Consider the following 15,938-nt stretch of genomic DNA (forward strand, 5'->3'; position numbering starts at 1 on the left):
TGGTGGGACTGTTTGACATCTTCCCCAGTGGGATTGGGATTTTGGAGGTAAATCAATTATCATTCTTTCTTTCCCCTTCTTTTGTTCCTCCTCTTTGTCCAGTAGGAAGGTGCTTGGGTGGGGTTGTGACAGAGGTAAATCACTCCTGTTCTTTCTTTCTCTCCCATTGGGGAATAACTAGGTGGGATTGTGACATCTGAGTCAGCTCCACCTTTGAACAGCTCAGGCTGGTTGTTGGGATGAGAATTGGAGTAGTAACCAGATCGCTGTTTCTAACAGTTTTTATTCAAGGCCACCAGAATGCCAGTTGACTAAATAAATAAATAACTAAATAAAAACACAAGAGCTTGTGAACACTGGCTTTCCAGGGACACGATCCATATCAAAATCATCAGAGAAACAGATGAGCCATGCACAAGGGATTTCATATTTCTAATCAGACAGATTTTGGGGGAAATTATAATAGAGATATGAAAGCGAGAAGGATACTTAAATTCCTGTTTTAAAAATTGGGCCCAGTCCTGTAAGCTGTTCACTTGCAGAATCCCCATCAAGTCAATGGTAATTCTGCACACAGAGTATGTGCAAGAACAGGACCTTTCTGACTTACTTTAAACTACAATAGGACTAATCCTACAAACACAGTCTAAGGAGTCCTAACTTGGGCCAAGATTTTTTTAACTTGTAAGGGACTAAAGTTAGGCTCCTACATCCATATTTGGGCATCTCAGTATTTGGGCCTGACTTCTGAAACGATTGAGCACTCAAGAACTCTCATTGAAGTGAAGAAACTGTTAGGTACTCAGCACTTTTGAAAATCTGGCTACTTATTTAGGGGCTTAAATATGAATTTAGGAACCTAACTTTAGGCAGCCATTTTAAAAAATCTTGATTTTGATGTCAAGGGAACTACTCAGTTGAGTAGCACTATTCACTTGAGTGTGTTCAGAGCCGCCCAAAGGTGGGGACAAAAAGACCAGTTTGCCCCACGCCTCCCATTTGAGAGGGCCCCCAAACCAAGGGGTGTTATGACCTGGTGCATGGGTTTACAGCACTACTCAAGTTTGGCTCAGCTGCCATTCTGTCATGATGGAGGGGATGCTGGGCCAAACCTGAGTGGTGTTGCGACTCTGTGTACTGGATCACAATGCCCAGAATGGGGAGAGGGCCAGGTCTCTGGGACAGAAGCCGCCGCTGCAAGGTGAGTGCTTGCTCTCCAATCCCCTCACCCCCACCCGTGGCCTCCCTTCAGTGGTAATTATTTTGGAAAGGTGGGGGAGCCTCCGTTTCACATTTTGGCCAGTTTTTTCAAGCAGTTTATTCTAATGGAATATTTGTACATGCAATATTCAATTTGAGAAAATTGAGTGTATGATTTTTAGAACTGACCATTTTAAAATCAAACTTGAATTAATTCTGCTAATACATCTACTAACACAATTCTCCTTTGATAACAAATGTAATGTTGACAGTTCCAATGTTTGTCATACAGGACTCATTGGCGCCAGCCACTTCTTTTATCATTAATAGTTTTATCATATTAATAGCATATACATTACTTTGTGATATTTAAATGTTGCACATTTATCGGCAGATTCTGTCATATATATCAAAATGTCCACTGAGTATAAACTATTTCAAAATGTAAAGCCATGCTCACATTACAGTATCTTTTTTTTCAAAGTTCGTTTCCCACTATTATAATATTTGCATATTGTCATTGGCCAAATGTTTGAGTAAGGGACCCATGGCAAAATGCATTTGACTTACTTCAAAGTTGGAACGGAATCTCATTTACAGTTACAGTATAAGGTCACCTGACAACCTAATTGCTAACCGCTTCAGCTCTTTGTAAAAGATAAATAAAAAATGAGCAAGTGGAAACACTCTAATAGGGCATCAGCCTCACCATCAGAATGCAGCTGGCAGTGGCTAGATGCCCTTGTGAAAACATATTCCCGAATGAAGTGTAGTTTTAATAGTGCTCAGGGATTTTCCAGTGATTTTTACTATTATTATCTAACTATTCATTAGTAGTTAATGTCTCTAGGTTTCTAACTTTTTATTTTATTATTATTAACATGCATGAACTTTCAAAGTATTAACAAATTTTATTCATAACTTGTATTTGTTACCTCTGTTTGTGCTTGGTCAACCTCTGAGCTTCTGTGAATTTATTTTCTTCAAAGTCCAAAAAAATCTATTTATTTTCCTCCCAAATATTATTAACTTAGGGCCTTTCTGACGAGGGCAGGTTGTGAGTTGTTTGATTGGTTGACAGGGAGGCTGGGTAGAGGAAGAAGTGGGCACGATGGAATGAGAAGTATTGTTTGGAGCTGGGAAGAGTTTGTGAAATATCCTAGTTTTCTTTAAGTTTCATAGCTGTGTTCAGGCTACATTTTGGCACTTTGTTTTGCACTTTTAATCAATGAAGAAGAGAGCACACTTAAGTTTAGAGAAAAAATCTTTCCTTTCTTTTTCTTTTTATAAGACACAGTATTCAAAAATTTTGATGAAAAAATGGCCAAATATTGAAAGACATATAATTGTGAGAACACTGACAGATTTGTGGGGTTATTAGTAACACAACAATTCTGTAACAAAAAGTATTTCCCTCTATGAAATTTATAATTTTCTGTCCATCATAAATCCACTTTTCTCTAAGAAGCCTGAGCCCAGCTACTCACTTCCATTTGCAAACAGTAATGAACAATGGCCTGGGCACCTAACTAAACAACAAGGCAGAGCCAGCTCCAAGAGTCCAAAATTGTTTTAGTACAGTTTAAATAGGGAGAAGCAAATGTGCATAAGATTTAGAAGGTGGAATACGCTTTAGGGATCTGCTCATAAATGGTAATAATACTTAATACTTTAGGCAAAAATCTTGTCCTTGTGTAGTGTCATTTATATAAAGTTCCCAAAGTGCTTTACAAACATTAATCACTGTAATTAACCATCACAATATCCTTGTGAGAAAGGGAAGTATTATCTCAGTTTTACAGATGAGAAAACAGAGGCATGGAAAGTAAGGCAAAGGCTTGCAAATGCGGATGCCTTAAGTTATGAGTCCATATTTAGACACCTAAATATAGCTGTCCTGATTTCCAGAGATGTAGAACACTTGCAACTCCCTTTGACTTCCGTAGAAGCTCTGCTGCTAAATCCTATTTTGAAACTATGGGCATTACTACAATATGTTAGTCAGACGTATAAGTATCATAAATGGTGCTTTGAGGGCATGGTGAAAATTTATATCCACATCTGCTCCTCAAAAATTATCCATGGATATAAAGCAGATATCCATGGATTTGCAGGGCTGTATCTGTTTGGCCAATTTGATGGAGGCCTGAGCTTTAAAAAACAAAAGAAATAAGGAAGCGGTGTTCCTATCTCCCTCTTTTCTCTTTGGTTGTTCCTTGAAATCATCTAGTTTAGTTAGTAGGTCTTTTGCAGCCCTACAACATTCCCCTCTCTGCAGCCTGTCACCCATACTACTAATCCAGCATGCAATAGTATCTTCTGTTTATGGGTAGCTCTGTTTGGTTTGTATATGAGTAACTCTGTGGCTCAGATGACTCTTTCTAATGGACAGTACCACTAGGTTCCAGGTCTCAGTAAGTGAGCCGGTTCATACTGCACAGTCCCTTCTGCTTTCGGCATGTCACCGTTGTAGCCAGCTGCTGCTGGATGACCCTTTTTTGGTATTCTGCCATCTAGCCAATGTAAGTGTTTATTATAGTCTATTCTTTTATTTCTATCTGAGATCACAGTAGAACTTTTCTGACAGCCACTATTCTAGCTGATGTAGTAGGCAATGCATGTTTCCTTTCTCTTCCCACATACAATATCCAGCTCCTCCATGTGCCTCAGATATTTTGTTATAACTCTGAACTGTATAGTGGTTTGGTTTCCCAGAGGTCTAAAGATAGATCAGTTCTCAGGTCACTGGAGAGATGTTCAATAGAATCACTGTTGATCATGAGTGACCATGGGCTGCGGCGTTGTTAGCCTATAAATGAGGTATGAATAAGCCTTCCTTTCACTAGCCCTGCCACTATGTTCCTGAATTCTGTATGTTTTGTAGTGTATTAGACATGAAGTTGTTCTGACTTGATGTAATGGTAGGTAGATGTCTTTCTGTGTTCTTTGGTCACTTCCAAACAATACAATGAGAGGACTAAAACATCTGGCTGGAAGTATAGTGCATATATTGAAGAAAAATATACAAAAACTCACAGTTCTGCCCTGGGATGTAATGGACCCTAGAGAAACACTGTCACATCTTGAGATCAATGAGATTACAGCTAGAGGGAAAAACTTTGTCCTCACTTTCAAGGCCCTGCACAGCTTTGCACCACCCTACTCCCCAGCACTGGCCATACATCACTTTTTCCTGTTGAAACCCTGCATTCTGCTATTTCTGTCTCCCTCTATGTATCTTTAGTTCTATTCTCTCACAAACGCCTCTCTGTACCTTCACCCATACTGCTCCACTTGATATATTCTCTCTGGTACTATATGCCAGACTTGTTCTCCATTTTTAAATCCCTTTTCAAAACTTACTGTCTCCCCACAATCCTTCAAACATGATGTATCTTGATTTTAGTAACGCTTTTGACACAGTCCCACATGATATGCTCATAAATAAACTGAGGAAATGTGGTCTAAATGAAATTACTTTAAGGTGAGTGCACAACTGTTTGAAAAACCTTACTTGTAGAGTTATGAGTAGTTTGCTGTCAAATAGGGAAGACTTATCTTGTGGGGATCTGCAGGGGTCTGTCCTTGTTCAAGTAATATTCAATGGTTTCATTGATGACTTGGATAATGAGGTGGAGAGTATGCTTATAAAATTTGTGGATGACACCAAGCTGGGCGGGGTTGCAAGCACTTTGGAGGATGGGCTTAGAATTCAAAAGGAACTTGATAAAGTGGAGAATTAATATGAAATCAACAAGATGAAATTCAATAAAGACAAGTACACTTCAATAAAGACTGCACTTAGGAAGGAAAAATAAAATGTACACATACAAAATGGGGAATAACTGAATAGGCTGTAGTACTGCAGAAAAGGATCTGGGGGTTATATGCAAACTAGACACAATCAACTCAGGATTAAATAAGGACTGGGAATGGCTGAGCCATTACAAACATTGAATCTATCTCCCCTTGTAAGTATTCTCACACTTCTTATCAACCTGTCTGTACTGGGCTAGCTTGATTATCACTTCAAAAGTTTTTTTTCTCTTACTTAATTGGCCTCTCAGAGTTGGTAAGACAACTCCCACCTGTTCATGCTCTCTGTATGTGTGTATATATATCTCCTCAATATATGTTCCATTCTATATGCATCCGAAGAAGTGGGCTGTAGTCCACGAAAGCTTATGCTCTAATAAATTTGTTAGTCTCTAAGGTGCCACAAGTACTCCTGTTCTTTTTGCGGATACAGACTAACACGGCTGCTACTCTGATACCTGGGGGTTATAGTGTACCATAAATTGAATATGAGCATAGGCAGTGGGTATAATAGGCTAGGGAAGGCTCTACCTCCCCCAGCATGGCCGCGACTGCCGGACCCCTGGTTGTGAGGTTTGGCGGTGAAGTTTTTGCTTTATTATGCACCATGGAGGTTCTGGGGCAGCTGAGGAGGCACATAATGCCTCTTCAGATGGGGCATATCAAAAGCATCTTCTAACAGATGCTTTTCCCCTGGGCAAGTTTAGTCTGGGGAGGGGAGGCAAGGCACAGCACAGTTACAGCTGGCACGGGGCTCTTCCAGGTGCTGGGGAGGGCACTCTGGGCATGGGGGGAAAGGTCGGGGCTTCGGCCAACCCGGGGCTCCTCTGGCCGAGCAGGTGGGGTGCTCAGGGCTTCGACCTGCCCGGGGCACCTGTGCCGAGTGGGGTGTGTGCACTCTGGGATGGAGGGGCCTTGTGGCACCGGCTGCGAGGGGAGGTCAGTGGGTCTCAGGGCTCCGGGTGTGGGGAGGGCGTGGACGGAAGGGGCGGAGCTGGGGTCTAGCCTCCCCAAAGTGGGGCTCCACCCGCAGTCCATGAATATGAGCCAACATGAGACAGTAGTGTTATATGTAGTACAGGGGAGGCAATTGTTATACAGTAGGGTTACCATGTGTCCGTTTTTTCCCAGACATGTCCGGCTTTTTGGTAATCAAACCCCCGTCCGGGGGGGAATTTCCAAAAAGCTGAACATGTCCAGGAAAAATACTCCCTGGCTTACCTTAGAGCGGGCGCCGGAGGCTGCTGTGCTCCCTGACTCCTGGGCTCTGTAAGAGCCGAGCTGCCCGAGCGCTACCGGCTTCGGGCAGCCCCCATGCCTCCGGACCCTGTGCCACCAGCCGGGCACTTCCCTTCCCGGGCTCCGGGGGCGCAGGGTCCAGAGGCATGGGGGCTGCCCGAAGCTGGTAGCGCTCGGGCAGCTCGGCGCTTACAGAGCCCAGGAATGCAGGGAGCACAACAGCCGCCAGAGCCCGGGAGGGGAAGTGCCCGGCCGGGGGCGCAGGGTCCGAAGGTATGGGGGCTGCCCGAAGCCCGAGCACTACCGGCTTCATGGTTTGCCGGGCAGCCTCCAGACCCTGCGCCCCCGGCTGGGCGCTTCCCCTCCCGGGCTCCAGCTGTGTGAAGCCGGTAGCGCTTGGGCAGCCCTTTTTGTGTGGCTGGGAAGGAGGAGGGGGTATATAGCAGTTGAGAGCATTGTAGAGACAGTGCAGAGCCCCTGGAGTAGAAAGCATGCCTCTGCCTCCTTTGGCTCATGGGCTCCAAAGGGAGATGTATCCAACCATATGTGGCCAAAAAGAATGTTGTTATAACAACAGACCTTTACGGTGGGCAAAGGTAAGTAAAAAAATGGGTATATGGGCGGGGGGCGAGGGGCGGGGGAGGGGGGGGGCTGGAAAAAAGGCCAACCTCATCCTGGAGTGGAAAAGAAGAAATGTGAAACAAAGAGGAATACATAATAACAAGAGTGCCCTCATATGGAAAGTACTATAACTGCAAGTCCTTATGGCTTGGAAATGTACTGCTAACAAAGGATGTGTGCTATATACCAGGGGTGGCCAAATTTATTGACCCTCCGAGCCACATATGACAATCTTCAGAAGTTCGAGAGCCAGGGCACACCTGACAGGGCTTCAACTGTGCAGCAGGCACCTGCTGGGGGTTGGGGCTTCAGCCCCGCTCCTGTTTAAGCACCAAGCCCTGGCAGGCGCACCCTATGGGTCTGAAGTCCCAAGAACCCCAGCCCGCTGGGCAGAAGCTTGGGACAATGGAGGGGGGGCATGTGGGATCATGTACCCACTCCCACCGATTTTTGCCAGGGTTTGCTGGCCCTGCTTAGTCACATGGTGCCGCCAGGCTTCCTCCTTGTATGGCAGCTGCTGGAGCCAACAAGCTGGGAGCTGTGGCCTGAGAGGAGAAGCAGTGGCAAACAGCTGGGAGCTGCAGGGAGTGCTGCTGTTTTTGCTGCTGCCTCTTCTCCCTGAGCTAAAGCATCAGCCCCTCCCTGCAGCTCCCATCTGTTTACTACTGCCTCTCCATGTGGAGCTAACACCTGGGAGCTGTGGGAAGGGGTCGCTGAGGGTAAGGGGGGCATGCCTGGGGTATGTGACTCAAGCTGTTGGGGGGGGGATGAACCTTTAAATTGTGCCCCCAACTCTCAGCAGTCACCAGTTGTCTTTGGCAGAAGCCCCGAGCTCCCCGCCCTCCTCCCCCAGCCTGGTAGGTGGAGAACAGGGGAGTAGGTGGGGGGCTCCGCGAGCCATACTTTAACTGTAAAAGAGCTGCAAGCCACAGTTTGGCCACCCTTCTCATGCAAGTTTCTGGGATAAACTAAAATATTGCATAAAGTCTGTGGAATTAAGCCCTCTTACACCAGGTCTGACTTTATCCCTGTATCTGTGTTAGTCTGCTTAAAGTGATGTCTAGCACTGCAGCATTCAATTAATATTGCATTAAACATAAGAATTCAGACAAGAGTAAGCTGACATGAAATTTTAAAGACATCTGTATTCTCAGCGACAGAATCGATGGCCGTGTAGGACTTCACAGGTGTCACTATGCTGTACGCCATGGCTAATTAATTCTACTCCAAAGGCACAGCCTCCTATTGCTTGAGCCAAAGAAGAGATTCTGTTTGCTGTTAGCCATATAGGGCCTCTGAAACATACTTGAGCATTTCTGGTTCTGTTGATTAGAGGGCAGTGATACACTTACATTCTAGGCAGCCCATTGTAATATTACTTTATATTGTTGCATATATGTCATGTGGTCATGTAAGGGGAGACTCAACTGTAATGCTTCCATGCAAGGTGACAGAGTTAAGTTTGCTATTGGAAGTTGAAGTAGTCCCCTTTTTCTTGGAGTGTTCAATCACATGCTCTAATCTAGAGAGACATGCTAGATGGAGTTGCACTTTCTTCTACCATGAAGTATTCCATTTACTCCAACCAAATCCACATAGATAATATGTGGACAAGAATATTTTGAGTATAAAAACTTAAATTAATTGTGTAAGAGGGAAATAAAATAAGAAAGAGGACTGTAAAAAGATTAAGGAAAATGAGAAACTCTCTGCTTGCTAATTATACTTTATTAAAAAAAACACTGTTGTAAATATTACAAGAATATACATCTGCAGAATTCTTTCCTTTTGTTTTCAATAACATACCTAAATATAAGTGAGTGGTCTTATCCTATATAATATTAAATGCAGATAAAGCCATATGATAAGGCTTATTTTTGAAATAAGTGATTTCTGTTTCACATATCCTTTCAAACTCATCCAAGTCCTGGGTCATTTTTGCTGCGACTTGCTCCATTACAGTTTTATTCTGATCAGGTTGAGCCATGTAGTCCTTTATGGATCCTGCTGGTTTCATTCATGCCATCATCAGGATTGCTTTTTTGGGCAGTGTTAACAATAGTAAAAGTATCAAAAGTCATTGGAATTAAGTGACTTAGAAGCCTAAGTTCCATTTTATGTTCAAGAAAACTTAGGCTCCTATGTCACTTTTGAAAATTTTACCCACAGTGCATTTGTCTGTTTTAGGTGAGCTGTTGTAGGAACAACAATCTCCAGTGTGTCCTTAAGGGTGTGTGTTTCTTCTGCTCAAAAAGTTTGTGTTAGTTGTCATGACAAGAATACATCAAAATACGATGCTGTTGTAATTTATATTTATTAGAAACACTATGTTGTTGTTTTTTTAAATAAATTTAGTTTTGGGTCAAAGTTTGCAGTATAGAGGTCAATACAAAAAAAGTAAAATAAACATAAATCCAAGTAATTTCTATTGATTTTTCTACCTTTAAATTTATTGGATAGCATTTACCTTCAGTTTGTCTTTTTTTAAATGTTATGATTTATTATTTCATTGCAAAATTCTCAGTGTTTTGCAAACGATAGCCCCAGTCCTATGTGTAGATGTGAGTAACTTTACTCATGACATCCCTGGGACTGCTCCCCTGAGTAAAGTTACACATGTGCTTACATGTTTGCAAGAGTGGGGACAAAATCCCTATATTGAAATATACCCATCTCTGGACAAAGTGTAGCAGATAGGTGAACAACAGATGGGGTGAAGATAGGGAAAAATGGTTAGCCACCGGAGCAAACCCCCTATTCTCAAAAAAATACCATATGATCTTTAACGTCCATGCAGAGGGGACAGGACAGGGACAGTTAAAGGCCCATGGGAAAGACGTGCACACAGACACTTGTATGCAAGTCTTGCTAACTTTCCTTTTTGGAGCTGTGGTGTTCCTGAGTAATCTCGCCTTCCTTAGAGGCAAAGACTTTGAAGCAGCATCTCTTTTCATTGCCAAAAAATAGTACATGACTAGGGGCTGGGGAGGAGGGACAACGATTGCATTCTGCGCCAGACACAGTTATTGTAGTTCTCTTCGCAAGGAACAGCCCCCCTGCCACCAGCAGGGATGCGGGGGGGGGGGGGGGGGGGGGGGGGGGGCAGCAGCTGCACATTCTCTCGCGCATGCACGCAGCTAACCCCCCCTCCTGCTGTTGCTTCTGCTCAGACTCCAGTCTCCGTGCACTGCCGCTGCAGACCATGGCACCTTGGCTCCAGTTCAGCTCCTTTTTCTTCACTCTGATCGCCTGCTTCAAGGGTCACCAGCTGGCTGGGCCTGCCGGAGGACCCAGCAGCAGGCGGGAGCCTGCGGCCGACACGTGTGGATGGAGGGTGAGTGGACTGAAGCTTTGTTTCTTGTTTCTCCGCACAATCGGGCAGATTCATGCGCTGAGTTGGGTTTTCCAAACTTGCAGGATTTGGCGGAGTGGCGTGGGATGATGCCAGAGTTTCCCAGCTAAGCCTCGCAAGCGCTGTCCCGTGGGCAGCGGACTCTTTGCAGCCAAGCCCATCTGAGCAATGCAGGTGTGGTGCCTACCTGCCTGTCCGACTTGCTGCTTCTCCCGAATATGCAAGGAGAGCTCGCTGGGCGGGCGGGGGGGGGGGGGGGGGGGGGGAGCCTCTTCTGCAATTCCTTTGCTGCTGCTCCAAGGCTCTGCAGCTGGTAATTTGCGGCCAGGAGGAAAGGTGGCATTTCCAGAGAAGGGATAGTTACTGGTTTCTCGCCCTGGGGGTGCGAGGCATCGTTTAACCAGCGAGTGTGAAGAAGTCACTCAACAGGTCCTTTATCCGCAGCTCTCTCCTTCCTTAACTCGACCTGCCCTGCCAGCAGGATAAAAAGGCGATCATTTGGGCTTTGTTATTTTAATGATTCGAGGCCGGCTTGGGGTCTTAGCTTCAGGCCTGATCATCAGACATAGGATGTAGGAAAAGTAAATTGGCGGGGGGCGTGGAGGGGGGGAGCTGGAAGGTGAAACATTCCGTTATTGGTCTTTACCTTTTGTTCCGGCTCCTGGTGCGTTAGCTTCAGACTTTTCTTGCTGCGTTTTCCTGTTTGTTTTTCAAAAATCACCTTTCAGTGTTTTCTCCCCACAAAGGCTAGCGAGAATTCTAGTTAAATTGTGGAGTTCCAAGGACCATAGGAAGGAAAAGACTGACTTTCATTGCCTTTCTTTTTTGTTAGATTCTCACTAATGATTTCATTAGTTTCAGATCATAACATTTGAAAAAGTTCCTGCAAGGCACAAATCAGGGATATGGAGGGAATAGTGTAGTTCACTGGAAGTTAGAAAACACTGGAAACTATGTAAGAGAGAGAAAAAATGCACATATTGCATCTTAAGTCACGGTTTACTAGCAAAATATATTTTACTATAGTGTTCATGTTTCACAAGATGTAAGCCGTGTGCGCCACATATTTCAAACTACCAGCATACATATTTCTGTCAGGTTCAGCAGCAGCTATTAAATATACTGTCATTACCTATTAGGAGTTATAATGCTTGATTAATTTTGCTTATCTTGACATCTAGAGGAATGTGCAATATATATTTAATTGATTTTTCCTTACATAATGAATTATATTGTATATATTAAACTGATTATATCTGGGTCTGTTTAATGTAAAGCTTTTAAAATAGTCCCCTGTAATAAATCTGCTAAAAACACAATCTTTCAAGTTACTGTGAAGAAAACCTTTATTTTTGTATCACATACAACAAATTTAAGGTTTTAATTTCCTAAACAAACATTCCAATCAGTTAGACTGTGTTACCAATATATTTTTTATTTCCAGTTAGCAAATTTGCCTGACCAGTTTTTTAGATAATGAATCTTATTCTGTAGTACAATTCTTAATTGAGAAAACTCGTATTGACTTAAGTGGGAGTTTTGCCAGAGGAATGACTGCAGGAAGGGACCCATTGTCTTGGTTGTGTGGTATTTATCTTGGAGTGCATGTAAGTTTTGAATAGACTTGACATACTATTAAATGACTGATGGCCCCTGTAACACATTGTCTGCTCTGGGGCAGGGCTGCCTTTGAAGTGCTACCCTGTAGGAAGTAAAGAGACTATTTGCTCTATTAAAATTCCTTGGTATTTCCTCTGTTTAACCACAGGCCACTTCCCCTCTGCCACTCTAAACACTGCAGGGACACTGACTGATTGAAAAGACATAAGCCCTGAAGTAATTGTACCTTATTCAAATAGATATTCTTATTGTAGCTTATTTATAAATGGTTGCTAATCTGTAGGTTAAGGGCAGGAACAAATCTAAAAACTTTATAGAGAGAGATGAATAGCAAGCATGTCTAATGTGTTTTGAGTAAAACAATGCTTGTTAAGCTAATTTTCACTAGTATAGTATTGAAAAAAATATTGTTTAACTGTTGATATTTGAGTAATTAAACAAGAGATAGAATGTGACTTATCTATGTGTGTGTTATTTTTCTTATCACTGGTAGAATTGTGTGGATATGTCACACTTTCTCACAATTGCATTGGGGGGAAAACCTGGCTCCCCCACCCCTCAATTTGAGCACTTTTATTTATTTTCCCCAAATTCATGCTCATTTTCCTCATATGTGAAATTTTCATGTCACATTCTGCTTAGGTTTGCTTAATTTATTAGAACAAAAAAATATGAACTTTTCTAAAAAAAACTATAATCTTTTTGCTTTTAATCTAATGTAAATATTTGAAATTTGTCTTTGTTTTATTGCAGTAAAAATTTAATTTGGTAAAGGAATAGTGTAGATTTGTGTTGGTAAGAATTTATATTTGCAAATATTTGCTGTTTCAATTCAGAGACCCTCAGCTTATTCTTTTCATTTGAATCATTTGAATTTGCAAAATCTAAAGGTTATGGAACAGGTCCTGACAACTTTAGTTGCAAAATATGTGAATACTTGCAGTGCATTCTTTTGTAGTAGTTTGGTCCCAGTCCTGCAAGACCAACATGGCTCTGAACAAGCAAAACAGTTAAGCATATGTGTAACTTACGAGCACATGAGTAGTCTCACTGAGTGAAATCCTCCTGGCCTCACTAACCTCAGTGGCAGAACTTCCTTTGATTTCAGTGCGGCCAGGGTTTCGCGCATTTACTTCAGTGAGAATTTTAAGGCTTATGTACATTTGCAAGTTGTACAAATTTGAGTTAGGATTGAAATTTAAAGCACAATAGCTATTCTCGAATAGCTCCCTGTGTGGACACTTATTCTGAAATAGCTATTTCGGTTAATTTCCCCATGTAGGTATTGTAAGGAATGAAGGACTGAGTTTTAAAATTTAGTTGTATATATTTGGGGCCCAGTTCTGCAAAGAGTTAAGCACATGGGTAACTTTACTCACATAACTAATTTTGTTGACTCCAATGGGACTACTCATGTGAGTAAAGTTTTCCACATTCTTAACTCTGCAGGCCTTTGACTATGTTCAGACTAAAACATAAGATTAATGAGACTATTGACTGAGAGAGAATATAGCATTTGGCATATTTTAAAGCAAAAAAACAAAAAGTATTGTACGTTGCCCACAATAGGGGCTCCTTGCATTCCTCCATTCTCCCCCAGAAGCTTCCTATGTGCCATCCTCCCATCTGCTTCTATTCCAGGGATTTTCTGCAGTCTTCATCATCCCGTCCCTCATGCCATGAGCTCCTGTGTGGACCCCTGCTCTCCCATGCTAGGGTTCCTGATTCCCTTCCCCATGCCAGGTGCTATGTGTGCAATCCATTCTACCCATGCCTCCCCCCCTCCCCCCAAACTTTCTGATCTTCAGAAAGTTTGATTTTCGAGCTGATTTTCAGTGGCACTCAAACTGCTTGGGGGGCTCTGCATTTTAATTTAATTTTAAATGAAACTTCTTAAGCATTTTAAAAACCTTATTTACTTTACATACAACAATAGTTTAGTTATATATTATAGACTTATAGAAAGAGACCTTCTAAAAACGTTAAAATGTATTACTGGCACGCAAAACCTTAAATTAGAGTGAGTAAATGAAGACTCGGCACACCACTTCTGAAAGGTTGCCTACCCCTGTTCTACACCAACAGAAGAAGTTTGTGTCCAGACATGGGGGCTGTGCTGGCGTAGCTATGCCAACATAACTATTCTGGCTTAGGCTCTGTATTGTAGACATAGCCTAGATCACTTAACTAAATTTCCATAAAAAACATGCTAACTACAGCATGCCTACTGCTTTATGTTTATTTAAAAACCAACAACACAATTTAAGTATATACACTACTCGAACAGGAAGATGTCTCTTCATTACAATTGTTTTATAGTGGGTCTGAGCCTTCCTTCCATAAAAAGCATTTAGTCTAAATAGTGCAAGTAATGTATTTTCAGAGTTGGCTTTCAAATGCACAAAACATTTAGAGAGGAAAAATGATGAAAACTTATTCCAGTTTACTTATAATAAACTTGTTCTGAATATTGACAATAAAAATGCATCTTTAATCTTTTACATGCATTTTATTGTGTAATTGTGTACTTTGACTATTCAGGACATTCAAAAGGCTCATGACCTAACAAGCATTTCTGTAGTTGAAGGCCTCCCAGCAATATTATGGACTGGATTTGTTTCCTCTTTATAATGCATGCCATGGTTTAGATTTCAACAAACAAAAGTTGCCTCTTAACAACTTGAAACAAATGTATCAGTCAGACTAATTTCAAAATCTAGATAATTTATTTGAGGGGCAAAACAAATACTTAATTAATTTCATAGATTTAAATATTTTCTTGTCCACTGGTGGAAAAAAGTTAAGCCATCATTAGATGACTCTAGCTTTTCTTTAGTTAATTACTTGATAATGTTAGTGTAATGTGGATGTTAGTTCATTTAAGCTGCAACATTTTAAATGGGTGTTTAATAAGGACCAGCTGTCTTTTCCAACAGATCCGTCCAAAGATGATGAAACAAAGCTTTGATGTGAATTTGCCCATTTAATTCTGCTCAAAGGCTGAAGTTTGCCAATTAATTTGGCATTTTATTAGGGTACTATAAAAATGATAGGAGTGCAAAGTTTTATTGGTGAACAATAAGACTAAAATTGGTCTTCAATTTTTAAATGTGAAAATAATTTCTCTTTACTTTACTTGTGGTTGTAAAATATGAAGTGTAATGCTCCCAATAATGTTCAATGGTGCTTGAAGGAGGAAACTCCAAAAGTTTTATTTTTATTTTTCTGAAAGTTAACAATTTACCTTGAAGTTTTATGCTGTATTTATGCTTTGTTTATCTGCTTAACATAAAACTGAACATTATGTGTAAAAACTGATATATAAAGCATAGCACAATTTGAAAAAACACATATAATTTATATCTCAGGTTATATATATCCATTAATTTTGTGGTGTTCCCTTGTTCTTCCCTCCGCATAAAATTATATTAATTTTGACAACCAATTTTGTGAAAGAAGGGCAAGTCATAGGAGCTATTTTAATTAAGCTACTTTTTATTACTTTCAAATGGACATTCAGCTTGATTTATTTTAAATGCATATATATTTGAAACCCTGTTTCGAGATTAGATATAAACTGTGAAACTGGAAAAAAAGATTTTATCCTATCACGTTTTTTGCAATTGTAAATTCATCCAGCTATTTACCTTTCCAAGCTTTGACAATTATAGTCACCATTGTTTACACTTGTACTTGTGCCTCTGTATGAGTTTCCACAAGAGATTAAAATCAGAGAATAATGATTACTTTACAGCATATAGCAGTTTGCTACAGTAATGGATGGTTTCCTGCAGCTGTTCTGATGTGCAATATTTATTTAACAAAAATATATGGTTTTGAACCCTTTGTCACTTTAGTGACTATGCTAAATCCTGTTAGCTGAGCCATATATTTAAACATCTTCTGTATGCTTCCTTTTCCAGCATGTCAGGCCTTATGCTACTTTAGCAATATGTTCTGCATTCAATAGCATACTGAAAACATCTCTTCCTGGGTTTCACAATAACTGTCATCAGACTGTAGAATGAGTGACCCCAGAATTCCACAGTGGTGTGAAAAGTGTAATATTGACCCATATAATCTAAGGGGT

The 15,938-nt window shown here is 41.3% G+C and overlaps 1 protein-coding gene across 1 annotated transcript in view; it reads left to right on the plus strand.

Moving 5' to 3' along the window:
- Positions 1 to 10,039: 10,039 nt before the first annotated feature.
- Positions 10,040 to 15,938, plus strand: part of IL17RD (interleukin 17 receptor D) — a 90,822-nt gene continuing 84,923 nt past the window's right edge. Inside the window, exon 1 of the mRNA XM_034777562.1 lies at positions 10,040 to 10,210. Coding sequence (XP_034633453.1) covers positions 10,079 to 10,210 — 132 coding nt within the window. The 5' untranslated portion in view covers positions 10,040 to 10,078. The remainder of the gene's footprint in view (positions 10,211 to 15,938) is intronic.

Source organism: Trachemys scripta, chromosome 7 (genome assembly GCF_013100865.1).
Source record: "Trachemys scripta elegans isolate TJP31775 chromosome 7, CAS_Tse_1.0, whole genome shotgun sequence".
Classification (NCBI taxonomy): Eukaryota; Metazoa; Chordata; order Testudines; family Emydidae; genus Trachemys; species Trachemys scripta.